At 35.8% G+C, this 17326-nt stretch overlaps 1 protein-coding gene across 3 annotated transcripts; it reads right to left on the bottom strand.

Annotated features, from left to right (window-relative positions):
* Positions 1-7942: 7942 nt before the first annotated feature.
* LOC125676989 (uncharacterized) lies at positions 7943-13021 on the bottom strand. Of its 3 annotated transcripts, none has more exons than XM_048914896.2 (2): positions 12770-13021; positions 7943-9925 (listed from the first exon to the last, which is right to left on the bottom strand). In XM_048914896.2, the coding sequence occupies exon 2, from the start codon at positions 9376-9378 to the stop codon at positions 8443-8445; it is 936 nt and encodes a 311-aa protein (XP_048770853.1). In that variant the 5' UTR covers positions 9379-9925; positions 12770-13021; the 3' UTR covers positions 7943-8442. The 3 variants fall into 3 exon arrangements, with proteins under 3 accessions (XP_048770853.1, XP_048770855.1, XP_048770856.1); XM_048914898.2 differs by lacking the exon at positions 12770-13021 and adding an exon at positions 12619-12724; XM_048914899.2 differs by lacking the exon at positions 12770-13021 and adding an exon at positions 11301-12462.
* Between the last annotated feature and the right edge of the window lie 4305 nt (positions 13022-17326).

Below are 17326 nucleotides of genomic sequence, written 5' to 3'. Positions count from 1 at the left end.
TAAAACTTTACGGTACCAATTTTGATGCACCAGATGCGCATTTCGACAAATAATGTCTCTTCGGTGATGCTCAACCTATATTTTTGAAATCCGAAAAAACAACATACTTGTTAGAGCTATTTTAGGGAAAAACAGAGTGTCAAATGATATCATTTGTTTGTTTTTCACGCTACTGCAAAAGATTTTCTTTTTTAGCAATGGCCTTTCCCCCCTCAAGATTCCTTCTTTTTTCTTCAATAGCACGATATCTGTCTTGAAATGTTTTTTCATTCTCTCCCTTCGGATACACTTACACTGAGAATTTTGTGTCTCCTCTGGTAAACTATCCAACCATTCACTTGTCTTATCAAATGAAAACATAATTATTGATAATGGTAGATGCATGGGGTCTAAAACTAATGAAATTGTCCAACATACCGAAGACTCTTTCACAAATTTTATGTGGCATGACTAACCCCCCCCCCCCCCCCCCCGTTTTTCTAATGGATTGCTATATTTTCCACCTGGCAAATGAACTTTAAAGGCAATGGAAACAAGTTTATGGAATCCACAAAATAATAATTGCGCAAACCGGACACCAAGTTCATCAAGGTTGTCATTTGCTTTGATCAGAGCTTCAAAAATCTTGTCTTTCGATAAAAAAGTCATTTCAAATGGATATTCTTCTTCATTTACAAATCCTGCAGCATCCTTGCTTTGTCTTTCAAGATATGCACCAAGAGTTTCAAAATGTGTATTCATGTCTAGAATAGTGATGTTTTTTTCCCCAAAAAGGTGCTGTAATTAATTTGGATACTAGTCCCAGTTCTTTGCATGCAGCGATTAGATGCGGTTTTTGAATTAAGCAAAGCATCGTTTTCTGTAGGAAGTTACTTGCTCCATGAACTTTTAGAAAAGTTTGAATAGTATTTTTGTGATAAAAACTATTTCTCCAATAAGAAAAATGGCATTGAATCTGTTTCCACGAAATAGAACAAATAGTACTTTCTCATTCTTCTGCTTACAGAGAGCTTTGAATTCTGCATACGAGCCACATTTTTCATCTCCACCACAAGAGAAATATTTTGAACAAAATCTCATTAAAGCAATTGTTCTCTATTCATTTGACAATTTGTTGTCGTCTTCATCTTCATCATTAGAAGTGGTTTCACTTTGTGTTGACTCCAAAATATTTTCAATTCTTTTCAATGTAGGCGAAGCACACTCCGCCATATTGACGAGCAAATGTAGTGTACAAAAATTGTTTACCTTGCTACACATAAGCTTCTGATCATTAGCAAGATCTTCCCATCCTTCAATAATACAAGGCAGAACATCAGATTTGAACTGTTGCAGTAAAAGAAACATTAACTTTGGCCCTGTCAGAATTGAAACTCTCTATATTGCTCAAGATATTGTGGACACTGGATACATCTGCATTCAATGTAAGGCCTCACAAGCATTGAATATATCATCTAAAATTTCCTTAAATGTGTCCAATGTAGTGGAAGCAGCTTTTATTGTACGTGTCTCTTAGACCCAAGAAAAATATGTCTTTCTCTTCATCGCTTACCACAAATGTTTGATATGTTTTTCCTTTTTTTTCTTGTCTCATCTCCATGCAAACAAATATTCTTTTTTCTTCCTAATTCGCAATCATTCTGCTTTTGCCCAACTACTACTTTTTCACAAACAATGTTATCAACTGCCTGTCTTCATGGTAATCGAATCCCGTGGGGATCCGGGTTAGAATAGGTCCCCAGTACCCCTTTGCTTGTCGTAAGAGGCGACTAAATAGGACGGTCCTTCGGATGAGACCGCAAAACCTGAGGTCCCGTGTCGCAGCAGGTGTGGCACGATAAAGATCCCTGCCTGCTCAATGGCCATAAGTGCCGAAAATAGGCCTAAATTTTGCAGCCCTTCACCGGCAGTGGTGACGTCTCCATATCAGTGAAAGATTCTCGAGGGACGTTAAACAGTAATCAACAGGAATGACCTGTTTTGTCCTTTGAAGCTCACTGTGTAATCTCCTATTTTCATTTTCTAATGATTGCTGGTCAATCAGTAATGCTTGTTTATTTTCTGCAATTCAATGTGTTCTTTCTGAAGTTTTGGGTACTTTCTGGCAATTTTTATATTTGTTTCGTTACGATTGTGATTTCGATTTAGCAATAAATTTTCATATCTTAATCTTTTGGTTTTTTCATCCACATGTCCAATTCATTCTTGAATATGTTTTTCTTTCTCTATATTTGATTGTTGCTATCTTTCATTTTCCATGTTTAAACTCTCTATATGCTGTTGAAATGAATCTTCTTTCTGTTGTATAACCTGGATAGCAATGTTTGCTGCTTCAGTTTCAAATGTTTTCGATATCTTAACTGGGTTTTTTTTTTGTACCTACAGGGATCTCATTTTTTTTTTTAAATTTCCAAATTCTGTTTTGTAATTTCCTCTCTTTTTAGATAGATCTTCTTTCGTTCTTCTAATTTTCCTTACAAGGGCATCATAATTAATAGATTCGTTTTCGCCAATATATTGAGAGGGATGCTACAAGTTTTTCACTACTTGCATTTGACAAAAGCTTCCAATTTTCAAAGATTTTGACTGCCTGACGATTTGAGATATCTGGTCATTCTAACACTCAGCAGCACTATTTTCTATGACAGTCATAAAAATTCCCAGTTTCTCTCTGAACATTTTGCGTAAAGTGAACACTGATTGTGGTGTTTCCGAGAAGCCAATGTCCTTTCTATACAACAATATCTCCTCAATCACATTTTCAATAAATGTTTCAATGAATTCATTTACTTCGTGACAGTATTCTTGTAGTTTACTTTCCAATACACTGCGGCATTTGTAAAGTGTATCTTCTGGCGAATCGTACAGTTCTTCATGTTGTAATCAGATCATTTTCAAAGTCGGATAGGTTTGCTTTTTGTAATCTGCTCTTGATTATTTGCTTAACAGCAAAATATTTGTTGTTGAAATCCCCCCCCCCCCCCCCCGTGCTCTATGATATACCAAATGTCATTCAAAACGAAATTTGGAAGTAAATTCTTGACTGTCACTTACTGTTATTTCTATACTGTAAGCTTTATTCCTGGAAAAAATTATGAAAAGAAAGGGAAAAAAAAGTTGTTTAAAATCACCAACTAGAATATTTCTTGATATCAAAATTCAATATATAACTCCGCCGTAAAATGGCTGAAATATTGCCAATACGTCGTAAAACCATAAGCAATCAATCAATATATAAGTCAGATTACAGTAAAGTTGAAGTAAACTTTATGCAAGATTCGAATTTCCTCTGAGCATATACATAACGATCTTAAGGATACACACACTCTCAATCGGTTGATTTGATTTGAAAATATTTTATTATCTAGATGTTATAACAAAAGGATTGAGCACAAGTTCTTAAAACTTAGAACACCCTCTCCCATATGACAAATGATTACATATGATAATGTTCAAGAAATGAAACACAAAGGTATCAAAGGTAAAAAATGATTTGCTTTCTTCAAGCAAATATATAATAGATTTTATATCTGTAGATATATATATGTACAATTGATTAATATATACAATGTACATGTATGTACAATTGATTAATATATGCCTGTCAATCGGTTAGGAAACTATTTCCCCCTACAATCACCTTTTACAAGTTCAGCCACTGAACCATTTTGATAAAAATAACCAGGGACATGTGTGAAAACACTTGGAAAAGGGGCGCTGCCATTTTAGATCGAAAAAGAGGCTGCCATCCCTGCTTATTTTTCCTTACGAAAGCATATTGTCAGGGATTTCTGGCAAGGTTGACCACAAATAAAGTTAAAAGGAACATTGAAGTTTATGAAAAATGCAGTATTGAGAGTGTCGTCGTGATATTTCATTAAAAACACGCTTACCGATTTTACGCCCTTTCTTCTTTTGCGCGGGAACAATTCTACTTTAAAGACATGCACATTGATGCATTCTAAATTAAGAATTAGCATCATCTAGACGGTTCTCCTCCTATATTCAGTGTTTTTAGCCGTAAAACAGAGATGCCCGACAGTTAAAACTAGCGATCGCGGCAATGGCACTGTCGAAGTAAAAATTTGGAGTTATTTCCCTTTGTGTTGACACGTTATTGTAATGCAAAAGATGTTTGTTGTTTATTTTTTATTTCCCTTCAAGAATATTTCATTCATACTGAGACATCAGTGTCCAGTGCATGGCTTTCAGGGTCATAGTGGTGATGACTCCTTTTCTTGCCTACGTGTGTACCATGACACGGGACTTCGGTTTTTAAGGTCTTATACGAAAGACCCATGGTTCTCACTTCTCAATGCCAAGCGTTTGGTAAAGGAGCAATCACTACCTATTTTTACGTATTAGGTTTGATGTGGCCATACCATGAGAGGGGCTCGAAAGTACAACCTCCGAACCACAAAGGAACGCTTTTTGCTAAAAATTGCAATTTTCTGATGTTGACAACAGGTATATGTGTGCTAATTGATATTCTTTTTTTTTTTTTTTTTTTATATATAAATACCGCAACATACTTATTTTATCATTTTTATTTGTTACTATGATGAATTATTTGAAGAATCAACAATCGAATTTAGATTGAACCTATAATTATAGAAGGGTGGGATTACCTTAAACCACTTACTAGTATCAAATTCACAGAAAGGTTTGAAATATTGTTATTCCAAGTGTACAAAATGCTTGGAATTTGATAGTTATTTGGGTACATTTTATGAGTTGTACTCAGTTTTTCTTCATTATATTAATCAATAATGTGATTACCTCACTACATAATGTTGATCAAAGCATGAATTTTTTTCTTCACATATCTAACTCATTGTGTGTTTCTTGTTCAGCTTTGGATAAAATGTTTAGTTTATAGTGTGATATTGCTAAAATGAAAAAGTGAATTTAACCAACAATGATAAATCTCACAAATCCTATAGTATTGATAATAGAAAATCTAACAAGATGTGTTTGTGAAACACAAATGCCCCCGATAATGGCCAATTCTGAAGATGGCCAAGGTCACATGGACAAATACCTTGGTACCAGTCGAAAGATCTTGTCACAATAAATGCTCATTTGCAATATGAAAGCTCCAATATTTACCATTTATGTCAATTTTTTTTTAAAAGTAGGTCAAACGTCAAGGTCAAAAGGTTTAGTACCAACGGAAAGGGCTTTTCACAAGAAATACTCATGTGAAATATCGAGGTTCTATCACTTACTGTTCAAAAGTTATTAGCATGGTTAAAATTTTCAAAAGAGTAGGTCAAACTCCAAGGTCACCGGGTCAAAAATGTTGGTACTCGCGGAAAGGTCTTGTCACAAGGAATACTCATGTGAAATATCAAAGCTCTAGCTCTTCAAAAGTTATTAGCAAGGTTAAATTTTTCAAAAAGTAGGTCGAACTCCAAGGTCAAAGGGTAAAAAATGTTGGTACCCACGGAAAGGTCTTGTCACAAGGAATACTCATGTGAAATATCAAAGCTCTAGCACTTACTGTTCAAAAGTTATTAGCAAGGTTAAAGTTTCAGACAGAATGACAAAAACAATATGTCCCCATCTTCGATCTCGGGGGCATAAAAAGGGCAAATAAAACACAGGAGGTAGGGTTAGGTAATAAAATTAAAGGACATAAAAGCTTAGGCCAGAACGATCGTGAATTACTTAAAGTGAGAGGATTTTACTAACACATTATTATTTGACAGAAATTATGCATTTTCGAATAAAATTTGTACCATCTGGTAAAGAACTTTCGCTGATCTTTAAGAATACCCATTCCCGCCCCCAGGGGATCCGAGTGCCGACCACCGACACCTCGCTACAACATACATCCCTATAGGAGAGACTGCACTTTCAATCCACTCATACTCTCCAATTCGAGCTAGACATAGCAGTGCCCACTCCGCAAGTTTTAGTTCGAGTTTTGTAACATCACCGAGTATATGTTGATCAATCATACATAATAAGTGGTAAAAGGTACTGTAGTGGAATTTGGATAGATCTCTTTAAATGCCTCCTGGTTCAATGTGCAATTGACTGGGTAATTTTCTGATCAATTCCCTGTAAACGTTAGTAGATATACCCGATCTCTGATTACCCTTGTCTAAGCATTCTAAATGGACGAATGCAGCAGCCCTCGTGGTTCTGAATGATGTTTTAAATAACGTCCTATCTTTTACCAATGTACACGTTTCGGATTTCGATCGACAGAGATGAAAGTGGTAGTGCTTAAGAATTCGCTACAACATGCAATGTGATATACAAATACCCTAATTTTATATAAAACCAGTCTCGTGGGAATCCGGGTTAGATTAGGACCTCAGTACCCCCTTTCTTGTCGTTAAGAGGTGACTAAATGGGGCGGTCCTTCGAATGAGACCAAACAAAAAATAACGGGGCGTGTCATAGCAGGTGTGGCACGATAAATAGAATATCACACTCTAATGTTGATCTCGGACCTGGGATTGGCCCCGAGAGTTGATCTCGGCCCGAGCCCGTAGGGCGAGGGCCGATATCACTCGAGGGGCAATCCCAGGTCCGAGATCAACATTAGAGTGTGATATTGTTTATATCATATACCTAAAACACAAGTTGATAAATATTTTTTTTTAAAGGGGGGGGGGGGGGGGGTATTGACCCAAACATAAATACATGGTGTACTGTACAACGATATTTGACTATTTCATTCCTTCAGTGAGTTTACTTTAATGGTTATGTTTCCAGTACTATTGGCATTGTGAAACATGCTAAAGTCTGGGTTTTGTAGCTTTATTCCATTGCTGGTCACAATAATTGGATGATTAATCATGGACATCCCCTCATGTGGTCTAAAATCTGGACGTTTCAATTAACTGAACTGCTTGGCTGAGAAACTCGTCATATCTATCGCTGTGCTGTTCATGTACATGTATATACTATTAAGCAGCTCCTAGGGGCTTGCTAATGAATACTAAAATTGGAAATAAGTGAATTATTTTTATTTCTTTTTTCGGATTTACCCTTCTCGCCCGTTTTCATTATTTCATATAATTTGTAAGAGTTGTAGAACTTTGTTTACGTGGCGTCATCGTATGAACGGAAATGTTTACAGATCTGATGTTGCTATTTATTTGCTTAGGGAATGTTACCTTATACTGAAGTAAGTTTTTTTTTACCGCTTCCCATCTGTTTAGCATCTATAAGTCGTTGAAAAACGTCGGAAGATATTGGTTCTGCTTTTCTCGTTTTATTGCCAATTTCTCGGGATTTTAGATTTCAGAAATCGTTTTAAAACAGTTTTCTACATCAAAATTGCTGTAAATTAACATTTTATCTCCATTAGGACCGGGGATTTCTGAAAATGCTTCAGTATCACCCTCCATAATCCTCCTACTGTTATCTGTTGCCTAGAACGTTGATTGTTTTGAAATGAAGTTAAACGTGTTATTGTTCTAAATAAACAATTGTTACTTGGGTTACCCCCCTTTGCTTAGATACTCGCTACAATTTAGCGCTGTTTTTGAAAACGTTTTTATTTAATTTTTCTGCTTAAATTTAAATTTTGTCGTGGAAGTAAGTATTATATTTGAAAAAAATTGTGTCTAACATCAGTTTTTAATGTAATTATGTTAGGTTTCAAAAGATTAAAGAAGAAATAGCCATTTGAAATTTGAGGGCGAGACAGCCCCTTGACAACGGGCCGAGACAGAGATATCTCGGCCCTTAGGGCGAGACAGCCCTACCTACTTGCAGCTGTCTCACCCTAGCCAAGATAGGTGTATCAGGGCTGATACACTACTAGGTATATGATATAGATCCCTCCCTGCTCAGAAGCCGTTAAGCACCGAGTATAGTCCTACATTTTGCAGCCCTTCACCGGCAATGGTGACGTTTCCAAGTGAAGGAAATTTTTTTGAGTGGGATATTAAACAATATACAAAACCATTTTAACACATACTATCAATAAAATTGAAACCAAATTTATTAACTGTCAACTTACTATAATATGGATTGCGTGTCTGAGTAGGATTTTACTTCACTGAAAAATCTTGTGTCATTTGGTTAGCTTAGTTGAATTTGCATTTAAATTCGTTATTTTATATCAACTGGTGGTAATAGTAGTAAGCAACATACATATCATCGAACACCACAGATTTTCCAGACATTCTTTCTCGTTCCGACATGAAATAGAAAATAATGAAATCGAGGCTATTGTATCGCTATTCGCATTAATAGGTTTTGTATCGGTTCACACCGAAATCAATAATACATGTAAAATCTGTTAGATTTCATTGTAAATAACAGTGAAACATTACTATCATCACATTTTCATTAAATAATATATGCAAATGCGAATTTACAAAATGCAAGCATATTTGCGATATAAAGTGTATATAAATATAACTATGATCTGTTTACAAGACGTTTGGCACACAAAACCTAGGATATAAGAACCAGTTAACTAGTCTTTTTCATGAAATCTTTGAACTTTTGATTTACAGCACTTTTTCTGTCCTCGTTAATCTGTAGTTTATAACCCATGATTCGCTGTCTCTGGGCAGCCATTGTCATAGGAGCACCCGATTTAGTCTGATCGGTAAGGTGTGACTTCCATGCATCGGCTGTAACAGTTGGTCGTCTCTGGTTAAGAATTTCTGTAATCCCAGCATTCCGTGCGAGTGATGTAGACGCACGGCGATCATCTTGTGCACTAGCTTTACCACCATCAAGTGGCATCAACTGTCTTGTTAGTGACTGGATATTTGCGGAACTTAAACTACGTACGCGCCTAGGTCCTTTTTCGTGTAGACTTTCCCGTCTTGGTCTCCCGCGACTAGCTTTGATGAGTTTTCGAGTAAGACTTGATGTTCCAGACATCCACGACAAGGAAGAGCTCTCCGAATGTAGGGAGTCTTTGTCTGAGTAAGGGTCAGTGTCACGCGTGTTCTCTCCGGCCTGTAAAGTTGTCACAAATGTTGCTCGACCGACAGGGCTACTTTGTGGACGTATGGCGGGAGGCAAGAGGGAAGGAATTGACGACAGACTGCCGGAACTTCTACTGTTCTCTGCTGCCGACTGGGAACGTTTGAATCGCCTTTTCTTACGACTGACTATCCGCTCGCCGTACATAAAACAAGGTCCCTCATCCAACCTTTCATATTCCTCCTCGGAGTCCGGGGCGAGGCCCTCGGGACTGTGGCCACTGCAGTTGTTTATGTAGTCCAAAGTCAGAGAGATCAATCGGATGTCTTGGTTTATCACTCGTTTGGAATGAATTTTCTCCTTCTCCAACAGATTTAACTTTCCCTGGAGTTTTGTATATTCGATGTTATTTATCCTGTACGCTCTTTGTATGCGAGAGGAGCTGAAGCTAGGCGACTCTAAGGAAGGCATTTTACACCCAAAGTCTCTCGAACGCTTAGATGAACTGGTCTTTTCCGTTAGAATCCAAAATGTGCAGGTTATTCATATGACGCATTGTTAGGTGACAAGTGTATTTACCTTTGTTTAAACAGACATAGAAAAGACCCCATCGTGTACAATTGCATTTAGAGCTTTGTTCTGAGATTAATTGAGTTAATCCTGTTGAAAAGTCTTTAGCGGATTACTAATTAGATGCCAAAGATTTCACTTCTTCGTCTATTAAGTGCTTACCAATGATTAATTAATACAAAAATTAATTAACAGCACTTCTAGCACATCGATAAATGTGTGTTAACACTTCGCCTTTGGTGCCTGCTGATCCCGACGTTTCCTACTTAGACTAAAGAACGGTTTAGGTGGAAAATAATCCTTTAATATACACAAATCTTGCCCTGGATCTATAGATACCAAGAGGATGCACAACAGTTAAATCCAGTGCACACTTCAAAATCTTGTGTCCAGTTAATAGCAAAAGCCCCCGTGTGTTTTCCTTATCAGGCTGTCCCGAATTTTCTACCTGCAAATACAGAGTTTAAACGTTCAATCCACACCATAAAAATCGGGCATTAAATACTTAGTTACATGTGATAAAGGAATTTAGGAGTCAGATTTAGGTATAAAAGAACCCCAAATCGATTTAAATCAATCATTCAAGATTGAAATTTCCGTTATTTAAACATTCAATATTTATACAAGAGAAAGTGTAACGCTCTCGCTTTTCGGAATTAGAAAACATATCCAAGCTGCTAGTTTTGTTTTCTGCATTTAGATGTAAATTTTCCAAGTCGATAGTTCTCCTTTCGCAGATGCACTAACTGTTCAACATTCTTTCCAATGGCACGATTTTAAGGATAATTGAACACGTCTATAAGTCTTTTCCCCCAATAGCTTGTATAGGGTATTTTATACTTGGGACCAAGCAAATGGAAATTGATTTCAGATAGTTTTATCTCAATTCTGCTTTACAAGTTTCATTCCATGGAACAGAATTCCATTAACAGTTTATACAGCACTTTTCGTTACTACAATGAAACAAGATCCGGAAGATGCAAAAACCAATTTCAATCGTAAAATTCTGAAATACATAATCAATTTCATTGTTGGCTTTAACATTATTCTTTTCAACTTCATGTCGATATTTTCTCTTTAAAGTGAATGGTGATTTTAATTAGCACTCGACTGAATTAACAATGCACAAAAAATTTAAACTGTCAAATTTCTTGAAGTTCCGAGGTTAAAACGTAAATTGGGTGAACAGTATATGTATTGAAGATTTACTTTATAATTGGCGGAATAAGAATGACTTGAAAAGTCTTACTAGAACACTTCAAAGGCAATATCAATATCTACAACCATAGTACTCTGTGCACACGATATTTATTCAGTGCATAAGAATATGCTAATTCAAAATTCAGTTTTTAAGTAATTAATATATTATGATTCAGCTGATTTGAAAACACCTATACAACGTTTCCACAAAGAATTTAATGCTATTTAACACCCTCATATGAATGCCGATATAATTTTAAAATTCAAAGTTTTGTACGATATTTTTCAAATGTCAAATTTAAATCAACATATTAAAAAAAAACACTGCAAGAATGATGGATGGAGAAATAAAGCTAAATAAATATAGAGAAAGTACAATGTTGAGTGCAAAAATTATATTAAGATGTAGTTTTTTTTTAAAAATGGGAATGTAATACGGGCCATATCAGCAAGCAGTATACAAAATCAATATTTATTTTGACATGAGAGAAATAACACAAATGTGTAGTTTTGCATACATTACCGAGTGAATGTACTTTTTTTGAAGAATAGGCGCTTTATAATTACCGATCTTCGAACCATTTAACACCCGCCCCTTTACAAAAATCAAATATTCTACTTACAAGTTACTGTTTACCTCTTCTCCAAGAAAACGGCATGCAACGATTTGTTATCGTTCCCACATTACGCAATAAATTAAAAATCAAAGTAAATAAATCGAGACAGCTATTGATATCTGAGGTCTTTCGGAACCATGTCCCTTGATAAGGAATAACCTCGCATGATTTAGGATCTCCAGAGCGCCACAAGAACAGGGACCGAAAATACTTAATCCACCATAATAAACACAAAAACCATGATTTATGGTGCAATCGGTACTTACTCAACGACTAAACTAAAACAATTGTCAACTTGAAGACTGTAAATTTCATATACTTTAACGTACTCCACGCAGCTTTTCAAACATAATTCATCGAAATGGATTTAAATTGCCCATTATTTCGCGTCTTGTTGATGAGCTTTTCGTTCATAAGTGCTCCTCGGTGACAATAAAATTTTAAAAGAACGCCGTAAATTGACATTTTTGGTGGTCTTCTCTTGTTATTTTTTTTTCATTGTTCACTAAAGTTTTATTTTCAATGGGTGTCAGGGTTTTTTTTATAACGTACTCCCGACCCTCAGTATGGGTAAGCATATGTGTATTCGAAGTGTCAAGTTGGCTTGTGAAGAATAAATATTTACCACCAACCCAAGTTGTCAAAAAAGGGTTGAACCAAACAATGAGGTCAATGTAAATTCGTGTGAAAATCTAATCGACAGAAGCAACATAAAGAATCACAGCCACTGTCAATATTGGACCATCTGGTGAAATGTTCCTGTCGCCGAAAGTCCTACTGTGTGCTCAATAAAGTCTTAGGCAAATAAGCGAAATTTCAATCACGAGCTTTTTTCCACGTGGACATGCATCGCCACTTATCAAAGGCAAATTTGGAAATAAATGCTAGAAATACATTTACACTGTTCACATGGAAACAGCAATTTAAAATAAATTCAGGACTGAACAGACGGGGACTGATCTTCCATTTCTGTGTATAATTTTACGCCGATATCATTTTAAGTAGTTAATCTGAAAACAGGCGAGAGAAGGATTTACACGCTCGTGTAATCACAACTGATTACATTTAGCTCAAACAACAGATTATGGATAGTAAAATCACAACGACTTATAGTGTAGAACACATCATCAAATGGACAACAAAGTTATGTTTAAAAAGAATTGGCGACAAATCCTGTCAGCAGATTACATAATATTTAACATATTTTCGAGCAAAAAATTTAATAAAAATGGGGGAAAAAATTAATACGAAAATTAAATCCAATCTTGCTTGAAAATTTGAAATTCATAAGACAATATCTGAAAACACCGTAATTTGAAATTACCTGTCAACTACTAGTGTCTTTCTCGAGCTTTAAAGAAACCGGGAGACACTGCTTCTTGGGTATGAACAAACTACAGATAGTGAGGTTGCTCATTTCTTCCTTTATCGATTTTAAACGTGCAGATAAATTAAAACGATAATCTATAGCTTACCTGTTTCACGTGGACGGCTTTGATGCCTCGTATCTTGATTGATTTCGTGGTGTCAGTTGTGGTTCCAAAAACAGAAAAATTAGATTTCCATATATCGATCAAAACTAGCGTTAAGTTTTTACTAACACCTGGGTAACTTTCTTATCTAGTTTCTATTTGATCTTCCAGGGGAATACTACGTCAGAAACTATGATGTGTATTATGTGTGGTCACATAGGTATGTATGTACATCTGAGTATACCGACACAATCTGTAAAGTTCTTATCGACTTGAATATACCTTCGTTTCAGTCGGACGAAAACAATGGAGAAATCCGATTAAAAGCGCGGTAAATAAATACTGGTATATTGATACTAAGTGAGAGCTTACGGGGGCGCTCTGCAACATTGTATAATACACAATACATGTATCATGAAAACGTCAATGGGGTTATTAAATATCGTGATAAAACGGGCAATTTATAGAACTTATTCTAAACAAAGAGCTGGTCAATAAAACTATTTCATAGTCCCTAAAATGAGATAGTTACATGTAACACTGCATGAGATAAAACAGCTTAGTAAAGATGAGGCGGGTGGACCTCACCTGCTTAGCACGCAAGAGACCAAAGGCCGTAACAGTCACTTGGATAACATGCGAGAACTCTTTAATGGGCAGCTCAGTTTATTAAAACTTCAATAAAATATTTGAGAATAAAAATGATTTACCCTTAGCATTTAGTTTTTGATTTTCAAGAGTAAAGAGCATTTTAAAAGCTCATGTTGTATTTTCTCATGAGTAACTCTTCTTGACGCCTCAGGAAGTAGGTTTGGGGTATTTTGGTAGAAATCTTTATGGTCCTTACATGTATAATCCTACATATAAACTTTTGTCATATTGCACCATTCTGCTCTAGAGACTAAAGCCCTTGACAATAAATAGAAGAAATAAAGATATAAGTAGTTCACTATAAACCTACTCTGTTTGGTAGACAGTTAAAACATTCATGCAGCGTGTATTCACAATACAACGAGGTAAAGAAGATATTTGATAATAAATGCATCTCCACTTTGTAACTCTTTGCCCCGCCCCCTAAAGCTTGGGCCTCTGGCACAGGAGTCATGATACTCACTACATGTATTTTGGTTCAGTGCTCCATGCTCGTCATTATCATGCATATATATTTTATTCAAGCTGTAAAGGGATATAAAGAAGTAAATTTTTAAAGAAATAACACAATTTCACTATTTGAGTCATACATTCCCACCCTAACACCAGATCCCCTGACTCAGGGGCCATAAGTTCACTAGGCTGATAGAGACACCCTTGCCCATTTATTTGCTCTTCACAACAGCTTTTAAAATATACTATAATTAGAATTCTTATTTACCAATTTCAATTTCAGCCTGTTTGTGTATTAAATTTGTTTTACGCCAATTGCTTGCTCAATATCTTGAGAAACCTTTGCATGGCAGATATTAGACTTGATGTACCAGTTCTACCAAACGAGTAGATAACTCTGTTGATTTGGAGATCGCAAGGTCAAACTGGACGTAGTAAGATATTGTTTGCTTAATACTCCTTGTTACCAGCACGTCAGTTATCGAACATTGATGACTCTTGTTTGTCATTGGTAAGAAAATGAACAAGTCTCGCGAGTAAATGCGAGATTACCGGGACAAAAGCAGAACATTGATAGCTGTACCCCCCACCCCTCCCCTTGCTTAAATAATTTTAAAAAATGGTGTAATTTTAATAAAATACCATTGGTCAAATTGCACTGAAAAAAATCTTAACACCAATATACTAAAAATGTGTTTTTGAACTCCATCAAACTTATTTTTAAAATTTCTTAAAATTCGATGTTTTCTATCCGAATTCCATCTATTTTTAATTTTAAAAAAACCCCACAGTATAGATGGAGTTCGGAAGCGCATCAGTTTTGTTCACTAGCGTTATAAACGTCTTACAAGGGGCAGTTTGACCGATGGGATATTGGAAAAGGAAGGGATGGGTGGGGGGGGGGGGGGGTGTTGTTACATGCACGCTTACAAAGTCCATGCCATATGAACCTGTGCTAATTGTATGATAAAATAAAATATATTCATTGTCTGAGAGAATAACATTAAAAGCATAATAATTCCATTATTTACAAGAAAAGTTATTGTGTTGGATGTACATAAGTTAATCCTTTTACAGTTCTTCTTGTGATTGATGCTTTATATCGTCAAATTTGCCAAATTCAGTACCTGTGCTCCCTCACATAGAATAACTCGTTCGTCTTTTTTCCTTGTTAGAACAATCAATTCCTTTTGACTCTAATCAGTGTTGCAAGAAGGAAATCATGACAAATATATGAAGCATTTTACAAGTCAATATCTGCTTAAGAAATACTGACATAGTATTAAGGTAGCTCCACCCTTGTGTGACTTATCAAAATTCATGGTTGAAAGTGGTAAAACTGTATTAATTTCCATGAACTCAATATAGCTTAATTTAATTAATAACGAAAGAACATGTCTTTGTTGCCATCTTTTTAAAGATGTCAAACATACAAAAACAGAAGTATGGGTCAATATAAAAAAAATCGCATATTTTCGTAAAACAGAATATAAGATATAAAATTGTTAAAATGACACATTTTTATATCAACAGTATAGAAAAACTGCCAATATATAAATATGTCTAAATCAATTGTAGATAATAGGAAAATTATTATATAATAGACATACAGCTTTGAAACTTTTTTTATTTCATTAAAGGCTCCACATGGAGCATAATAGTACAAAAAAAGTACAATCAACAACGATGTTGAACACAATGAATGAAACACAACAGGTATTAGGTAATATCATAAGAATGTGGACAGTACTAACTTGATAAATTTGGCAAGTCATATCATAGTATATTTGTCTTTACAGTTCATTAGCTCACTATAGCTGATAGTATTTTGATGGTCTAACTCCAATATTTGAAGTGAAAAAAATCTGAACAAATAGAGCCATCTCTAACATTTATATAAAATTACAATGTCCGTCGAATGTTTGTCATTTATACCTTGTGTTCGCCCGTCCGTCTGTCAAAGCCTTAAACTTGGAAACTGCAAGAAATAGGTCTTGGATATTTAGTTTGCATGTGTGGCGTTCATTTAATACATATATTAAGCGAAATTGTGTTCTGTGTGCAAGTTTCCAACTTTAAAAAAAAATCAGGTCTTCGATACTGTTGAATGAAATTATGACTAAAATTGAAGTTGAATAAATCAAATTAATCTTTGTAAAACAGCAGTTTGTGGAGTTTCTTAATGAATTTCAAGTTGAATATATGTACATGTTGTATATAGATTTTTTTCTGTTTTCAAAAAAAAAAAAAAATCAATGATGAATGATCACAAGAGGTCGGTCGTGCAGTTAAGACGTGTGAAAGGGCTTTTAATGACCAGCATACCAAATGATCAGTTGTGGACCCTTTATTCTTATGGTATTTAACACGTGATTTTATATCCCGTATGCAAATGAGACGTGGATCTACAATAGAATTAATTCAGTCATTGCGGCTCATTTATTACACTAAATTTTCCCATTTGTCCTTTTACAGTTCTCACCTCTTTCAAACCTTCCGGTTAGATTTTATTTGGATGTTGGGAGTTCTACAAAAGGTTATCAACAAAATCGACAACCCCTGGAGTTACTAGAATCAACAACGACAACCCCTGGAGTTACTGGAATCAACAACGACAACCCCTGAAGCTGTTTATGTTTTAAACTATTTAGAATGTGTTATTTAAGTCCCTTTTGAGAATTTTTCATCCATAGAGACTTCAGCAGTTATTGGTGAAGCACTGCACAGATTTTGACTCGTGCATAGCGTTGACGGCCGTGTTATTGAGGATTATTATCATGCCAACATCTACCGTTAGACTCGTTTTCAATGTCATCTTGAGAAGACCCTCGACTTCTCATTCCCGCGAGAATCTGGGTTAGAATATGTCCTCAGTAACACTTGCTTGTCGTAAGTGTCGACTAAATGGGGCGGTCCTTCGGATGAGACCGCAAGTCAGCAGGGGTGGCACGTTAAAGATCCCTCCCTGCTCAAAAACCGTAAGAGCCGAGCATAGAACTATATAAATTTCGTAGCCTTTCACCAGCAATGATGACGTTTCCATATGATCGAGCGAGAAATTCTAGACAGGGACGTTAAACAATAAACATTAAATCAATCGACTTTTCAATTGGTCGCATATCGACATACGATAGACGTTTTAGGAAGTAATTTGTGTAAATAGTATTGTACAAGCCCTTCTTAAATATAAGTGCATGTAAGTAGCATTGGGATAATTTTTGAGATATTCCTCAGCCTCTGGACGTAGGTTCATTGTATAAACTTTAGTTCACTTTCCGAAACTTGCAACATCTACACGTTCCGTGGGGATACGGGTTAGAATAAGCCCTCATTACCCCTTGCTTGTCGTAAGAGGCGAATAAATGGGGCGGTCCTTCGGATGAGACCGCCAAAAACGAGGTCCCGTGTCACAGCAGGCGTGACCCTATAAAGATCCTTTCCTGCTTAAAGGCCATA

This window comes from Ostrea edulis, chromosome 3 (assembly GCF_947568905.1).
Source record: "Ostrea edulis chromosome 3, xbOstEdul1.1, whole genome shotgun sequence".
Lineage (NCBI taxonomy): Eukaryota > Metazoa > Mollusca > Bivalvia > Ostreida > Ostreidae > Ostrea > Ostrea edulis.
This window is presented reverse-complemented; position numbering and strand designations above follow the sequence as displayed.